Source organism: Pleurodeles waltl, chromosome 4_1 (assembly GCF_031143425.1).
Source record: "Pleurodeles waltl isolate 20211129_DDA chromosome 4_1, aPleWal1.hap1.20221129, whole genome shotgun sequence".
In the NCBI taxonomy this organism is placed as follows: Eukaryota; Metazoa; Chordata; class Amphibia; order Caudata; family Salamandridae; genus Pleurodeles; species Pleurodeles waltl.
Window position 1 is genome coordinate 1,022,521,523 of NC_090442.1, and position 18,003 is coordinate 1,022,539,525.

At 43.3% G+C, this 18,003-nt stretch overlaps 1 protein-coding gene across 4 annotated transcripts in view; it reads right to left on the bottom strand.

Moving 5' to 3' along the window:
* Positions 1 to 1,119: 1,119 nt before the first annotated feature.
* Positions 1,120 to 18,003, bottom strand: part of LOC138288371 (zinc finger protein 92 homolog) — an 84,162-nt gene continuing 67,278 nt past the window's right edge. For 2 of the 4 annotated variants that reach the window (XM_069229932.1, XM_069229931.1), the window contains exons 7-9: positions 6,331 to 6,438; positions 5,964 to 6,062; positions 1,120 to 2,969 (exon numbers count right to left, since the gene is read on the bottom strand). In XM_069229932.1, coding sequence (XP_069086033.1) covers positions 2,260 to 2,969; positions 5,964 to 6,062; positions 6,331 to 6,438 — 917 coding nt within the window. In that variant the 3' untranslated portion in view covers positions 1,120 to 2,259. The remainder of the gene's footprint in view (positions 2,970 to 5,963; positions 6,063 to 6,330; positions 6,439 to 18,003) is intronic. The other 2 variants (XM_069229934.1, XM_069229935.1) reach the window with 2 other exon arrangements.

Here is an 18,003-nt window from a genome sequence, read left to right on the forward strand (position 1 = left end):
CAAGTTGTTGGCACTGTCAAAGACATGTAACAATCGCTATGGAGGCTCCCTAGTAACTATATTGGAAAGCTTCAACATGGACTAAAGTGTATTCTGACCACAAGTCACTAAAGATTAGAGTGGTAGATAGAGATCTGAAATAGTTTGATGAGAGAAGCAAATGGACCATGTCTGCAAGAATGAAAGACATACATAAAAAGGCACTTTGTGCTCCATAAAGGAAGCCAAGACACACAGGTTTTCCGCCGAGCAAAACATAGAAATCAGTAGTACATACAGCTGCATAACAAGGATACTAGTGTTGATGAAGATCTCCATAATCAAGTTTTCCTCTCAGGTGAGGTTGAAATGCACTGTAGCCACCTTAAGGAACAAGAAAAACAAAAGTGTGGACATTGTAATGGGGATTGGCCATACTCAGTTGCAATGGGAGATAATATTTTGTGCTTAGAGTGTGGAAGTATTCTGATACAGATCATAATTAATTGATTGTAATAAAAATTATGTAATTCAGATACCCCTTGATTTTAATATCTGTATGTCATTGAAAGCATTTGCAACACTGTTGGTGCAGGATCACATGACTGAGATTTATTTTTGTTTAATAAATTAAGAAAGTACTATCAGTGTTAATTAAGGTTCGTGGTAATTAAATATCATAGCTAGAGGGTTGATAAAAAACTATCATAAAGATGAGTACATGTACGTAAGTAGTTACTAGTCTAACTTAAAATATGTATATGTGGAGTTAAGAAAAGTAAATACTTAACTGCATATACTTACTGTTAAAATATTTTTGTAGTCAATATTCAGGCAACAAGCACATTTTTATGCTCCAAATGCTGACATACAACAAAATAAATTGCAAATTCAGTCAAGCTTGATCGATTTGGAACCTCTTTCTGAAATAATGGTTGGGAAATAACCACTAAATCAAGTAATATGTTCCAAGTGTCAGCACCCAGACATAAAACTATCTACGGCTGAATGGGAGACACTGTTTCATAATTGTATGTGTACACTGAAGATGAAATCACACTAGTGTCACCAAAGAACCTGAGGCTACTTGTTAAACTGGGGAAGTGTGGCTTTGTTTCGATGCATGAAAGAATCTACAGGTGGCTCATCACATCCATTTTATTTAAAATAATATTCCTGGAACAGTACTATATATACAAAACTTACATTGCATTTTTGGCAAAACCATATAGCTGTTACTAATTAATGAAAATAACTTTCAGTGCATATTGTATCATTCACTGTTTTCCAATCAATAAAACTATTTTATATTTAGAAAGCTTCAAGTAAACATTAACCAGTATTATTGCAGAATTGTGCCTTACAAGCCACAGCCTTGACTCAGTAAAACTGGTCGGTTGCCTTTTCACTCCTTCAATTTTTATAAAGGGTTTGGAATATTACTGATGCACCTAAGGTGTCTGAGCATTTTCGAAGGATGCCAATGGTAGAAACTAATCAACAGTCAACTATAAAGCCTCTTTCTGTTCTGATGGTATCCCTCCACATATAAGCCTATGGCTTTGGCACTACACATGTAGTCATGTGGTGCTAGAGCTATATGGGCAGACCTAGGCGTTATACCAGTATGCTTAGACCTCTGGTTCAAACCTGTACATGTAGGTCTATAATGGTATCCTTGTGTATGCCTATGGTTCAAGACCTGTAATGAGTCGACTGAGGTGCAACCCCTCTACACAAAGGAGTAACGTGCTAGACCAATGCATGTTTTCTATGGTGCTTTACATATTGATAAGCGACTGCAGATGTTCACAGGCATGCCTGTGGTTGTACATTTTTACATATAGTTTATTACATGTAGATCTTTGTTTGTAGAATTCTATGCCTTTGGTGGAAGATATGTACTTGTAGGTCTATGACTTTAAACACATATGCACAGCTGTTTAGCACTAGATCTGTATACACAGCACTGTACAAGTAGATCTATGGCTGCATTCCTTTTCCTTAAAGCTACGATAACCAACTACTGATGGTAGATATGAACCGGCAGGTTTATGGAGGTTGCCCAATACATATAACCTGTGGTTGCATAACTTTGTTTGTAGACTTATGACACAAGGCCTGTACTTGCAATAAATTCTAAGGGTCACAATCCTTTCTGCAATGGGGTTGAACATGTTGTTGGAAGTTAACCAAAGCACATGTTCATTGTTTTTTTTTTAAACGTCTAATCAGTTTTTTTTGTTCTAGAAAACGACTGCGGACTGCAGGATACACTCATTACATCATGTTATTAGGGAATGTTATTGTGTTTGTTTTTCTGTGCTTCATCATGTGCTTAGTAAGATGACATTGTCGGCTGAAGCATTTCTCGCATTCTGAGCACTTAAATGGTCTCACACCAGAATGTATTAATATTCTGTGTTGATCAAGGTTGCCTTTTCGATTGAAGCTTTTGTGACAATCAGCACATGTAAAGGGTTTTTCACCGGTATGTGTTCGTCTGTGTCTGGTAAAATCTCCCTTCTTAAAAAAGCTCTTCTTACATTCAGTACATGCGTACGGTCTGGCACTTGTGTGTGTTCGAAAATGTCTAATAAGTTCCCCCTTTTTGTGGAAGCGTTTTCCACATTCTATGCATGTATACGTTTCGTGGACCATTGGTGTTTCTGTAAGACATGGAAGAAATGCAGCATTTTCAGGGATACTCTGACTCTCATCATATGTCTCTGATCTCACTACAGTAGGGTTACTATGATGCATGTCGATAGGTGCTGGATTACTGATGGATGTTTGGCAGTCAGTTTTCTCTCCTCTAAATTCCAAAAAGCTTTGTGACCACAGTTGGCTTCTGGGGTATTTCTTCTTTTCAGACACCCATGGTACTTTAATGTTGAAAGGTCTTGCAGAACCTTTGTAGGCAGGTCTTTTGTCACTATGTCGAATGGAGTTTCTCTCTTTTTGCTGCCTGTTCACACTTTCACCACACTCTGAAAATGAGGAGACGTTAGACATTAGTTAGGTACATGTCACAGAATTTCTGTAAAGACAAGGTACCCACATCCTATATCATGATGTTTATTGAAGTTGTTCCAGATCAAATCTAATGCTTAAGCACATCCACTGAAAATATTAAGATATGATCTGTAGTCTATTTTCATGAAGACATACACATTCATAAGTAATGAATATCAAGCTTTTTCTGTTTGATGAGATTTTACAGAATTATGGTAGTGTTACAAACTTAGGGGCCTGATGTACGAAGCCATTTTCTAATTGTAAATCCTGCTATTTGAAAATTAAGAGTTTCTGTGACTGTAAGATGCTTTTTTCCTATTAACTAAACCAATTTTGCGAGGCAGCCCCATTTTGCAAGTCATAAAAACCTTTCCAACTTGAAAAATGGGGTTTTGCAATCCATTCTGAAACATAGTTAGGAGAGTCATAAAACTGACTTCTCCTCCTAATTCTGAATCGCTACAAGATGAATCAATGTTTTGTAAAAGCAACTGCAGTCACAAACCACTCACAGTTGCTGACACCTCAAATGAGGTGGTAACTGATTTGCAGGGGGAAGGTGATCGTCTTAGACACGTTCCCCTTAGTGAATTCAATTGGGTGACCTCTGGGGAACAGGCAAAAGTCTTACAAACACTTGTCTTCTCCCTCCTGATGAATATCCAAATTAGACTTTTATTCTGAAGCAGCATTGGTTTCTTTAATGGACAGGCTGCTTTAAAAAGGTTTCCCATTTTAGATTGAAAGAACAGCATGGTGCTCTTCTGTTTCTTGTAAGCCACGATCACTGTGCTTGTAGCCAATCACAGGAAGTCACAAATAGCAACGTGTCTGAATAGTATTCATTAGGTAGGTTAATATGCAACACCCTGCAACAGGAGATTTTGTGACGCAACCTGCTAGTACATAGATCACATTACAAAATAGGAGACCAGTGACAACAGCGTGCAACTTACAACTACTTTTTGTGACCCATCACTTAATACATCAGACCCATGGTTCTAAGAAATCAGTATTCTTCTCAAGTTTTTCTAGGTGAAAAGAAAAAGGTCTAGATCTTTCAAAATCAATTTACTCTATCAAATAGCTCTTTTTTTAAGAACGTATAAAAAGGGAGTCAAAATATTTCAAACTGTGACATTTGTCCTAAGAAGGAAGAAGGTTTGCAGTTTCTCTACTCATTCCAATCTGACCGCTCTTAATGTCTACTAATTCAAATATTTCTAGCAAAAACATAAATCTTATCACTAGCGAAAAAGTTGCTTATCATAACTTTCAACACTTGATTAAAGCTGAACAGCCCAGGAGGCTATTCGATAAAAATTCAGAACCCTTCCCTACATTGGAGTTTGTGGCTTTGGTAGCACAAAAAAAGCAGACTGCTCGAAATCTTATAATTTGCGGTATTTTGCGGTAGGCAGAAAATGTGGATTACACAAAAATACTGCACAGCTTGCGCTCTGTCATTGCTGGAGACAGTTCTATGTTAAAGTCCGTAACCTCAGAGTCTCCAGCACCACAGTGCCTTTTGTGTTGCTTTAACAGGAGGAAGCCTAGTGCCACAGAGCGCAATATGAAACCACTACTCTATCCCGGGGCACAGGAGCGAGGTGTGGCCTGCAGGTTAATTGCAAGGGGGGACAAAGGAGACGTGGAGACGTACTTCAAGGCAGGTGATAGAGGTAATTAACACCTCTGTTGCCTGCTAGCCTCTTGCTCACCCCACTCTTACTGGCTGAGCGGCAGCACAGAGCTAGAAATGAGAGGGACACCTCTTTTAAAAAAAAAACTCCAATTTGTGCGGGCCCTTTATAAACAAAAATTACTGGATTTTAACGAAGTTGCCCATTTCGAGATTTTTTGCAAATCACAAAATCACTACATTCGATGGCATCTGCATGGTAACTCTCTACTTAAAGCCCTACTGCCCTCCTCTTCTCACTTTGTATGTTTATCTTTGGAAGAGGAAAAGAAAAAATATTGTTGTGCCCTACATATTTTGAATTCAGAAATGTATGTTGCTGTGTGCGGAGCCACCCTAAGAACAATCACTCAAGTTCCCCTGAAGTTCTTTCTTTTCAGCTTTTAAGTGAACAGATATTAAAGCTCAGAAAGGTGGTAAGAAGTGGGGTAGCTTGGGGGTCCAAAGAGCTAACAGTTGAAAGATATGGTAACTAACATAATTTCTTGGCACCACTAACTTCCTGCACTTTAAAGGATAAGCAACAATTAGAAAAACACAGAGTTGGCAGCTTGAACAAACATCCCTGAATTGGTCTGTAAATGGTTCTCTCAACTCTGAAACGTGCAACCAGTTGCACACGCAGATGGAAGGCAAGAGGTGAGGACCAGAAACCTGCTTTGATCATATGTCATGCTACTGAAAAACCACTGAAGCTACCTTGGCTAGAACAACACAATACTTCTAGCCATCAAAAGGAAAAATACTGTGCACCATAGAATACACCTAAATTAATGACACAATCTAGCAGACCACTGACAGCTGTGTCTTGCTTTCCAAAGGAGTTAAACTTGTATGTGATGATTACACCTTTATGTCTGAGTATCATTTCTGCTCCCAGCTCAAAGCTACTATGAATAATGGAATTAGTTAAGGAAGATGCTAGAAAAAAAACTCTAAATCCAAGGAGCATTTAAAAGAGTTACTTCTGTTTTAAGAGTCCAGCAGATAAGCATTCGTCAACATCTTAAGTGCCACATTGGCAGGGTCAGCAATGACGGGAAAGTGCTGCGCCTGAGGAAACATCTGAAACAGGAAACCCCTTCTACTCTGAGTAAAAGGAGCTGGACATCCTCTCAGTTCAAAGAAGTCGATAAACTAATTGTGTCTGGCTCATCTGGCAGTCACCAATACTATTTAAAATGTCAAGATGTATTGAATCCTGAAGACTAGACGTGGAGGTCATTCAAATGCCTTACTCATCCCTTCAGCACAGTTTCCTCACCTACTCCACTCTTGATGCTTCCTCTGCTTTTAGCATCTCTCTGGCCTAAGGAACTGGTCTCTTCTTCATCTTTGACGATGAATGAAATAACTTCATGCCCTGTTGATAAGTAAAACCTAAAGTTACTTACATGTAACAAAAAACTCTCAAAATCTGGAAAAGGAAATTTGAGCAACAAAGCAACAAAAGGTCTAGTCAAATGCTTTGAGTGGCATCACACGCCTGCACAGTAAGATGGACAGGACTGAGGAACAGGTTGAATGAGAAAAAAGGCAGATGAAGGAGATCAGTAAGAATCTAAAAAACAGAAAGGAAGCCCTGAAAATATAACTCAAGTCATATAGAAAGTGATGCCCTTGATACACACCGAAGCTTGGCGTAGTTCTCTGTTCTCCTTCACTATTGTGGTCCACCAAAGGAGACTTTGACTCTGCCTCTTTTCTCCAGCACATGTCAGCATTAGGTATAGTAACCCCTGATGGACAAAACGTACATCTGTTTACATCAAGGGCAGCAGAACAACTACAAATCAAATAATTGACTTCAGAAAAGTGTGCTTAGTTTCTGAAAGAAAGAAAAAAAAAAATCACTGACTATCTTAAATCAGAAGCAATAAAATATCAAGTGATAAGAATATGAAATGATGGTGCAGGAAAATCACAATTATATAATGCACTTCTTGTGTTCGAAAATAAGGCTTCTGCGGCAGACCAAGTTGGGATCCAAATATTCTGATTTGGTTCTCTGCACCCTGCTTTACTATGCCAATAAAAGAGGTATTACGAGTCGAAAAAATGAAGTGCGATAAAGATAAAATTGGGCAATAGCAACACTACTCACACTACTGCTACATTGTTCATTTTTTTTAATAAACAGTAGTATGTGGATTTGAAATTCACTGCATTCACTAGTATCTATGAAAGTGAACTTATACGTTGGCGGTGATTGGTTCATGGAACCATGGTATCTCATTTTGGGCATTTTTACTATCAAAATATCAATGTTTTTTTCAAAACTACAGGGAGTGCAGAATTATTAGGCAAATGAGTATTTTGACCACATCATCCTCTTTATGCATGTTGTCTTACTCCAAGCTGTATAGGCTCGAAAGCCTACTACTAATTAAGCATATTAGGTGATGTGCATCTCTGTAATGAGAAGGGGTGTGGTCTAATGACATCAACACCCTATATCAGGTGTGCATAATTATTAGGCAACTTCCTTTCCTTTGGCAAAATGGGTCAAAAGAAGGACTTGACAGGCTCAGAAAAGTCAAAAATAGTGAGATATCTTGCAGAGGGATGCAGCACTCTTAAAATTGCAAAGCTTCTGAAGCGTGATCATCGAACAATCAAGCGTTTCATTCAAAATAGTCAACAGGGTCGCAAGAAGCGTGTGGAAAAACCAAGGCGAAAAATAACTGCCCATGAACTGAGAAAAGTCAAGCGTGCAGCTGCCACGATGCCACTTGCCACCAGTTTGGCCATATTTCAGAGCTGCAACATCACTGGAGTGCCCAAAAGCACAAGGTGTGCAATACTCAGAGACATGGCCAAGGTAAGAAAGGCTGAAAGACGACCACCACTGAACAAGACACACAAGCTGAAACATCAAGACTGGGCCAATAAATATCTCAAGACTGATTTTTCTAAGGTTTTATGGACTGATGAAATGAGAGTGAGTCTTGATGGGCCAGATGGATGGGCCCGTGGCTGGATTGGTAAAGGGCAGAGAGCTCCAGTCCGACTCAGACGCCAGCAAGGTGGAGGTGGAGTACTGGTTTGGGCTGGTATCATCAAAGATGAGCTTGTGGGGCCTTTTCGGGTTGAGGATGGAGTCAAGCTCAACTCCCAGTCCTACTGCCAGTTCCTGGAAGACACCTTCTTCAAGCAGTGGTACAGGAAGAAGTCTGCATCCTTCAAGAAAAACATGATTTTCATGCAGGACAATACTCCATCACACGCGTCCAAGTACTCCACAGCGTGGCTGGCAAGAAAGGGTATAAAAGAAGGAAATCTAATGACATGGCCTCCTTGTTCACCTGATCTGAACCCCATTGAGAACCTGTGGTCCATCATCAAATGTGAGATTTACAAGGAGGGAAAACAGTACACCTCTCTGAACAGTGTCTGGGAGGCTGTGGTTGCTGCTGCACGCAATGTTGATGGTGAACAGATCAAAACACTGACAGAATCCATGGATGGCAGGCTTTTGAGTGTCCTTGCAAAGAAAGGTGGCTATATTGGTCAGTGATTTGTTTTTGTTTTGTTTTTGAATGTCAGAAATGTATATTTGTGAATGTTGAGATGTTATATTGGTTTCACTGGTAATAATAAATAATTGAAATGGGTATATATTTTTTTTTTGTTAAGTTGCCTAATAATTATGCACAGTAATAGTCACCTGCACACACAGATATCCCCCTAACATAGCTAAAACTAAAAACAAACTAAAAACTACTTCCAAAAATATTCAGCTTTGATATTAATGAGTTTTTTGGGTTCATTGAGAACATGGTTGTTGTTCAATAATAAAATTAATCCTCAAAAATACAACTTGCCTAATAATTCTGCACTCCCTGTAGTTAGAATGTAGCAGTTTTACACATTTATAACTGTTGCACTGGTTTACTACAAGATGTTTCCAATTGAACCTTTGATCCATTCACTTTAATTAGTTAAGGGCATTAATCCGTAACATGCATGTGTCTTTTCCTTAATATGCAATATATGTCATATTAGTATAGCTTTCCAAACTTGATTGACACACACTGTAATATTATGTGCTCAGCAAACATGTGAGGGAAGTTTTTGAAAGATTATTCATTATACTGATGAGGATGGTGAAACAATTGAACGGAAATGAAAATGTCACTTACCCAGTGTACATCTGTTCGTGGCATTAGTCGCTGCAGATTCACATGTGTGGCACAGTCCGCTGCCTGGTGTTGGGCTCGGAGTATTACAAGTTGTTTTTCTTCGAAGAAGTCTTTTTGGTCACGGGACCGAAGGACTCCTCCCTCTTTGGCTCCATTGCGCATGGGCGTCGACTCCATCTTAGATTGTTTTCCCCGCAGAGGGTGAGGATGGAGTTGTTTGGTATAAATAGTGCCCATGCAATGGAGTGAATATGTATGTACGTTAAGAGTTTCTAATAATTATTTACAAATGTTCAGATGTTTAAGATTTATGATCTACTTCTAAACGGCTACAGGCTTCCCGGGGAGGTGGGAGGGTACATGTGAATCTGCAGCGACTAATGCCACGAACAGATGTACACTGGGTAAGTGACATTTTCAGTTCGATGGCATATGTTGCTGCAGATACACATGTGTGGCATAGATTATAAAGCAGTTACCTCCCCTAAAAGCGGTGGTTTAGCCTGTAGGAGTTGAAGTAGTTTGGAATAATGTTCTTAGTACAGCTTGGCCCACTGTAGCTTGTTGTGCATTTAGTACGTCTACACAGTAGTGTTTAGTAAACGTGTGAGGCGTAGACCAGGTTGCAGCCTTACATATTTCGCTCATAGGAATGTTTCCTAGAAAGGCCATTGTAGCACCTTTCTTTCTGGTTGAGTGTGCCTTTGGTGTAATAGGCAATTCTCTTTTGGCTTTAAGATAGCATGTTTGAATGCATCTGACTATCCATCTAGCAATGCCTTGTTTAGAGATTGGATTTCCTATGTGTGGTTTTTGAAAAGCTATGAACAGTTGTTTTGTTTTTCTGATTAGCTTTGTTCTGTCAATGTAATACATTAGTGCTCTTTTGATGTCTAATGTATGTAGTGCCCTTTCAGCCACAGAATTTGGTTGTGGGAAGAACACTGGCAATTCTACTGTTTGATTTAAATGGAATGGTGAGATTACTTTTGGCAGAAATTTTGGATTTGTTCTTAGAACTATTTTATTGTTGTGTATTTGAATAAATGGTTCTTGTATGGTAAATGCCTGTATTTCACTTACTCTTCTGAGGGATGTGATTGCAATGAGAAATGCGACCTTCCAGGTTAGATATTGCATTTCACAGGAATGCATGGGTTCGAAAGGTGGACCCATGAGTCTTGTTAAGACGATGTTAAGATTCCATGAAGGAACTGGTGGTGTTCTTGGTGGTATAATTCTTTTTAGCCCTTCCATGAATGCTTTAATAACTGGTATTCTAAATAGAGATGATGAATGAGTAGTTTGTAGGTAAGCAGATATTGCTGCGAGGTGTATTTTTATAGATGAAAAAGCGAGATTTGCTTTTTGCAAATGTAGTAAGTATCCTACTATGTCTTTAGTAGAGGCATGTAATGGTTGTATTTGATTGGAATGGCAGTAGTAAACAAATCTTTTCCACTTAGATGCATAGCAGTGTCTAGTGGAAGGTTTTCTAGCTTGTTTTATGACCTCCATGCATTCTTGTGTGAGGTCTAAGTGTCCGAATTCTAGGACTTCAGGAGCCAAATTGCCAGATTCAATGATGCTGGGTTTGGATGCCTGATCTGTTGTTTGTGTTGTGTTAACAGATCTGGCCTGTTGGGTAGTTTGACATGCGGTACTAGTGAAAGGTCTAGTAGAGTTGTATACCAAGGTTGTCTTGCCCATGTGGGTGCTATCAGTATGAGTTTGAGTTGGTTTTGACTCAACTTGTTTACTAGATATGGAAGGAGAGGGAGAGGGGGAAAAGCGTACGCAAATATCCCTGACCAACTCATCCATAGAGCATTGCCTTGTGATTCGCGGTGTGGGTACCTGGATGCGAAGTTTTGGCATTTTGAGTTTTCTTTTGTTGCGAACAGATCTATCTGGGGTGTTCCCCAAATTTGAAAGTACTTGTTCAGAACTTGGGGGTGAATTTCCCATTCGTGGACTTGTTGGTGGTCTCGCGAAAGGTTGTCTGCTAGTTGGTTTTGTATTCCTGGAATAAATTGTGCTATTAGGCGAATGTTGTTGTGAATCGCCCACTGCCAAATTCTTTGTGTTAGGAGGCACAATTGTGTTGAGTGTGTTCCTCTTTGTTTGTTTAAATAATACATTGTTGTCATGTTGTCTGTTTTGACAAGAATGTATTTGTGTGTTATTATGGGTTGGAAGGCTTTTAACGCTAGAAATACTGCTAACAGTTCTAGGTAATTGATATGAAATTTTGTTTCGTGTATATCCCATTGTCCTTGAATGCTGTGGTGATTGAGGTGTGCTCCCCACCCTGTCATGGAAGCGTCTGTTGTTATAACGTATTGAGGCACTGGGTCCTGAAATGTCCGCCCTTTGTTTAAATTTTTGCTGTTCCACCATAGAAGCGAGAGGTATGTTTGGCGGTTTACCAACACCAGATTTTGAAGTTGACCCTGTGCCTGTGACCATTGTGATGCTAGACACTGTTGTAAGGGTCGCATGTGTAGTCTTGCGTTTGGGACAATGGCTATGCATGATGACATCATGCCTAGAAGTTTTAGCACATGTTTTGCTTGTATCTTTTGGTTTGGAAACATAGCACTTATTACCTTGTGGAATGCCTGCACTCTTTGTGGACTTGGAGTGGCAATTCCTTTTGATGTGTTGATGGTTGCTCCTAGATATTGTTGTGTTTGACACGGTTCTAGGTGTGATTTTGCATAGTTGATGGAAAACCCCAGTTTGTGAAGGGTTTGTATGACAAATGTGGTGTCGTTTGCGCATTTTTTTACTGTGTTGGTCTTGATTAGCCAATCGTCTAGGTAAGGGAACACATGTATCTGTTGTATCCTGATGTGTGCTGCTACTACTGCTAGACATTTTGTGAACACTCTTGGTGCAGTTGTTATTCCGAATGGCAACACCTTGAATTGGTAATGTATTCCTTTGAATACGAACCGTAGGTACTTTCTGTGAGAAGGGTGTATTGGTATATGAAAGTACGCATCCTATAGGTCTAATGTGGTCATGTAATCTTGCTGTTTGAGCAGTGGAATGATGTCTTGTAGTGTGACCATGTGAAAATGGTCCGATATGATGTAGGTATTTAGTGTCCTGAGATCTAATATTGGTCTTAATGTTTTGTCTTTTTTTGGAATTAGAAAGTACAGGGAGTAAACTCCTGTGTTTTTTTGTTGTACTGGTACTAACTCTATTGCATCCTTTTGCAGTAGTGCTTGAACTTCTAGTCCTAAAAGTTCTAAATGTTGTGGTGACATTGTGCGTGTTTTGGGGGGGATGTTTGGTGGGAAGTTGTGGAATTCTATGCAATAGCCATGTTGGATTATTGCTAATACCCAATTGTCTGTTGTAATCTGTTGCCAAGATTGGTAGAATTGGCTTAGTCTTCCCCCCACTGGTGTTGAGTGAAGGGGTTGCGTGACTTGAAAGTCACTGTTTAGGTGGAGGTGTTTTTGGAGTCTGGAATCTTCCCCTACTCCTTGGGAATTGACCCCCCCGATATCCCCTGAAACCTCCCCTTTGGAAGGAACCCTGATATGGTGTGGTTCTTGTTTGTTGGCTGGTGGTGTCTGTGGGTTGGCCACGAAACCCCCCTCTAAATGGAGTTTTTCTGAAAGAGCCTCTGCTCTGCGGGGAGTAGAGTGCGCCCATGGCCTTGGCCGTGTCTGTGTCCTTTTTACGTTTTTCAATGGCTGTGTCCACTTCAGAGCCAAAATGTTGTTTCTCGTTGAAGGGCATATTAAGGACAGCCTGCTGGATTTCAGGTTTGAAGCCTGAAGTGCGTAGCCAAGCGTGTCTCCTTATGGTGACAGCAGTGTTGACTGTTCTCGCTGCAGTATCGGCTGCGTCTAGTGAAGAGCGGATTTGATTGTTTGAGATCGTTTGTCCCTCTTCCACTATTTGCTGCGCCCTTTTTTGGTATTCCTGGGGAAGATGGTCTACGAGAAGTTGCATCTCGTCCCAGTGTGCTCGGTCATATCTGGCCAGCAGCGCTTGTGAATTTGCGATGCGCCACTGGTTGGCTGCCTGTGATGCTACTCTTTTCCCTGCCGCATCAAATTTTCGGCTTTCTTTGTCCGGAGGTGGGGCGTCGCCAGATGTATGTGAATTTGCTCTCTTGCGAGCTGCCCCTACTACCACGGAGTCAGGTGGTAACTGCGAAGTAATAAACGCTGGGTCTGTGGGTGGTGGTTTGTATTTCTTATCCACCCTTGGGGTGATGGCTCTTGATTTTACGGGCTCTTCAAAAATTTGTTTTGCGTGCCGTAACATCCCTGGTAGCATTGGGAGACATTGATATTGGCTGTGTGTAGCCGAGAGGGTGTTAAATAAAAAATCATCCTCTATAGGATCGGAATGCAGTTGGACATTGTGGAATTCTGCTGCCCTAGCCACCAGTTGCGAGTATGAGGTACTGTCCTCTGGCGGTGATGGCTTTGTGGGGTATGACTCGGGATCATTGTCCGGCACTGGGGTGTCATACAGGTCCCAAGCGTCTTGATCCTGATCGTTATGACTTATGGTAGTTTGCGCTGGTGAGTGCATTTGTGGCGGTGTTTGTGCCGGCGATGCCTGTGGTGGAGAGGGCGGAGGCGTGACTTTTTTAACCACTTTGGCTTGTGGTTGTGCGTCATCCTTTGGAAGTTCGATCCTTCTTTTCCTCATGATTGGGGGAAGGGTTGATATTTTCCCTGTGTCGTGCTGGATGTACAGTCTCTTTTGTGTGTAGTCCGATTCTACACTTTGGAGCTCTTGTCCAAATCTGTGCATTTGGCCACTTATTCCTTGTTCCTCTGAGTAGGATGAAGGTGTGGTATTTTTCGGCGCCGAGAGAGAATCTTTTTTCGGTTTCGGCACCGACAGAATTTTTGTTCCTTTCGGCATGGATTCTCGGTGCCGATGTTTTTCGGTGCCGGTATCTTGTTTTTGTCTCTCGGAGCCGCTTTCTCGGCTCCGAGGTTGCTCCATGGCGGTCCCTCGACCGGAGTCGGGTGTCTTCGCTATGGGCGTGCCCTTTTTCGGCGCCTTCGATGGGTCGCCTGTTTTATGGGTCGAGCCATGGCCTGTTGGCAGTGGCGTCCCCTGGGCTTTCGGTTTGTCGATGGATTTACTTTTCGACGTCTTACTCACGGTTTGTTGCTGTTGTTCGACGTCGGAGTCTCCGGATTCTGATTCCGGAACCGAGAATGTTTCCTCTTCCTCGTCGAAACGTTGTTTTGTCGACGTGGACGCCATTTGTTGACGCCTGGCTCTTCGGTCCCGGAGTGTTTTTCTGGACCGGAAGGCTCGACAGGCTTCACAGGTATCCTCCTTGTGCTCGGGGGACAAGCACAAGTTACAGACCAAGTGCTGATCTGTATAAGGATACTTACTGTGACATTTTGGGCAGAAACGAAACGGGGTCCGTTCCATCGGCTTCGATGTCGCACGCGGTCGGGCCGACCAGGCCCCGATGGGGGATCGAAACTACCCCAAAGTCTTCCGATGATCGGTGTCGATGTACCTAACTATCCCGATACCGAACGGAACAATACCGACGCTTTCTTCCGAGATTCTGACTAACTTTCCGAACCGAAACACGGAGCGAAAAGGAATACGTCCGAACCCGACAGCGGAAAAAAACAATCTAAGATGGAGTCGACGCCCATGCGCAATGGAGTCAAAGAGGGAGGAGTCCTTCGGTCCCGTGACCAAAAAGACTTCTTCGAAGAAAAACAACTTGTAATACTCCGAGCCCAACACCAGGCAGCGGACTGTGCCACACATGTGTATCTGCAGCAACATATGCCATCGAACATGCCCAACACCAGTGGAAGCAAACTCTGTGACTCCAGCAACATGTCAGTAACTACGACAGGGAGGTAAAGGCACATTGACAAGGAGCAACAAGTAATAGGACAGATAAAAATGTAAATTGAGACATGATAAAAAGAAATGTAAGACAGGAAAAAAACATTGACTTTGGGGATGCAATTATAACTGAGACATGGACACTGGGACAATGAATACACTGGCGGGAATGACATCAAAGGAGGTAATACACTACAACCTTCATTATAAATTTGTTGAATAGGATGGGTTATTTACTACACGTGCTAAATACCTTTACATCAGTGAGAGGTATTTAAAATTTGTGGAAAATACCTCCAATTCCAAGTTTTCAAATGGAAAATAAGGAATAACATTCAAAATGGGGTTTTAACAGTGAATTACGTATGTTCTGCCTTTTTTTACTGGGATTTCCCTCTGATCAATTTTGACAGGTTTGACTTTCAGAAACTTATGAGGTGAAAACAGAGGAGTATGCGATAATTATCACACAACTACTATGTTCAATTCCCTCACAAACTTGTTTGCACAGGGAATTAAATTTAGCCTTTAAATTGTAACGAGGACGGGGGTGTGGCCTGGTGGTCCTGCAAATGGCCACCACTCTGTGAGGCTCTGCCGAGCAGGAGTCTTTATCCGTCATTAATCCTGCCGGGACCGCCTGCTTGGTGCTGGCTGGAGCTTCCCCTAGTTTGGGGGGGCGACGGGTGGCCGCGGAGATCGGGGGCGCTGCCGTTTCCCTTGCTGGACCGACAGCTGAAGCGCGGATAGTAGAGGCGGTGCTGGGCCTGGCCCCCGCCTTCATTGGAAGAGTACGGGAGCGGCCTGGACCTCAGTGCACCCGCGGCTGGCAGTGCTTCTAAGGGCCATCTCCCCTTTTAATTTTTCTGACTGGCCCGGGCGCTGAGGCTCGCTGACGGAGCCGCGCGGCCCTAAAAACCAGATTTCTCCGCAGGGCCTGATCAGCGGGTAAGTCGGCTTGTGGGCCTTAGTTTGCTTAGGGGGGAGGGCGCATGAAGTTGCCCTGGCACCGTTCTGGAGTTATGGTGCTTGGGGGCCCCGGCTGTAAAGTGCCCCCCCCCTTGAATACTGCAACATGCCCTGGCTCCTGTTTTGTAATGTGCAGGGCAAAGACTGACCCGCAACGTGTGGCCCCCAGCGGTGGTGTGAGCTGAGGGGACACGCAAAAGTGCTTGTCATTAACGTGCACTGGGCGGGGAGCTGGAGGCCCAGCCATTTTTGCTGAGACGCGCTGGTTCTACCTGGTGCTGCTGATGGCGGTGACTGACCCCTGGCCAAGTTGGGAGATAGACGGTGCTGTCGTTCATCTTGTGAACCGGGTGGCCACTTGGGTTGGCAAATTTAACGACGACCACCTGCGAGGAGTGGTGAGTTTGGCCTGCCATGGGGAAGGCAGATCAAAACAGCCTAAGCTGACATTCGAGGGTAAAAAGAAAAGTAGTCAGGTGGGCCAGTCGACGGATGACCTGCCCCAGGAGGACGATATGCAATCGATCACGGTGAAGGCTATGTTTGCGGACCTTAAACACAGTTTGACCAGCATAGATGGGAAGCTGGACCATCTGACTGAACAAATGGATCGATTAAAGGAGAGGGTGGACGGATATGCCACCCGTATTGAGCATGTGGAGTCTCGGACGTCGGATCTGGAGGATGGTCGCCGTGAGGATGGAGAGAAGTTGCTGCGGATAGAACGCGTGCTGGAGCTCATTCGTAATAAAAATGAAGACCTTGAGGCCAGATCCCGCCGCAATAATGTTTGCATTTTGGGTCTGCTGGAGTCGACTGCCTTGGGACTTATGGAGGACTATGTGGAGACTATGTTTACATCATTGTTCCCTGGCGAGCTCTCTCGGGTGCTGGTGGTAGAGTGGGCACACCGGTTGCTTGGCCCCCGGCTCTCCCCCGGGAACGCCGGCGCGGCCGATCATTGTGCGTTTCTTGAACTACCAGGACAGGGACACGATACTTCGGCTGGCTCAGGAGCGGCGCCCAGTAATCTATAACAATAATGAGCTCAACATTTTTCCGGATTATACACCTAGGGTGCAGGCTGTCTGCCGGGCGTTTCTCCGTGTCAAACGTACCTCGAGTCAGACGGCTGCTAAGTTCTCTCTCATTTATCCTGCCAAGTTACGTGTACTACACAAGGGCAAGTTGCATTTTTTTACCGACCTGAAACAGGCTGCCAAATATGTTAAGAACATCCCCAAAAGGGCACCACTGGCTTGCGCGCAGGCTGGCGATGAGCTCCCTGATGGAAGCGATAATGATTAGACTTTGATTAGTCGCTGATGATCGTGCTGGCCCCTCTGCCTGCGGGCTTGAACTGGATCAGGTTTGATTTGAGCTGGCTCTGTTGTGGCCAGTGCTGGACTAGGAACAGTATCCTGATGGTCCTGCTCATCCACCCCAACCGGGGAGGTTATCGGATGGCCTCGCTGATGCACTGCTGGCTGAGCCCAAATAAGACGTTCGCTGTTTTGCTATGGGTTTTGGGATTGGCTGTGGGTGGGTTTACGGAGCTGGCACGGTTGGGGAGCCAGCATGGGTGGGGTGGGCATTTTGTTTTGCTGGGTATGTTGTTGTTACCTCTCTTTTTCATTTCTCTTTTTCTTGGCAGCTGCTGTTCTCTGTAGGATGGATGGAGATGGCATGTGCTTGAGCGATGGCAAAAACAAGCATGCCGGCTGTTAGATGCCTCACTTGGAATGTGAGAGGGATGAATGATGGTCGCAAGAAGAGACTGCTTATGTGCAACGCTAGGCGGTTGATATCTGTATGTTGCAGGAGACTCACTTGTCTGAGGGAACAAAGGCGAGGGTGAAGGCAGACTGGATTGGCGAGAGTTACATGGTGACGTACTCTGGATATGCACGAGGTGTGGCAATTTTGATTAGGAAGGGGATGCCATGGCGCACTGGTAGGGTGCTGCTAGATCCATGTGGTCGATATGTCATGTTGAAGGGCATGTTGTATGATAGGCCGTTTTGCCTGGTCTCCCTCTATGGCCCTAATGTTGATGACCCTGAGTTTTTTGGGGAAGTTTGGCACCTGACTGGCTCGCTGAGCCCTGGTTCTATATTATGGGGTGGGGATTTCAATGTAGTCCTGTACATGGTAGCGGACCATGAGAGCCAGACCTCAGCATGTGACGGCGGCAAGGACATTGGCGCATATCATGGCTGAAGGTGCTCTGGTAGATCTGTGGCGATCCAGGCATGGTGTGGACAGGCAGGGCACGTGTGTCAATTATGCGCATGGCAGCTGGTCTAGAATAGATAGGTGGCT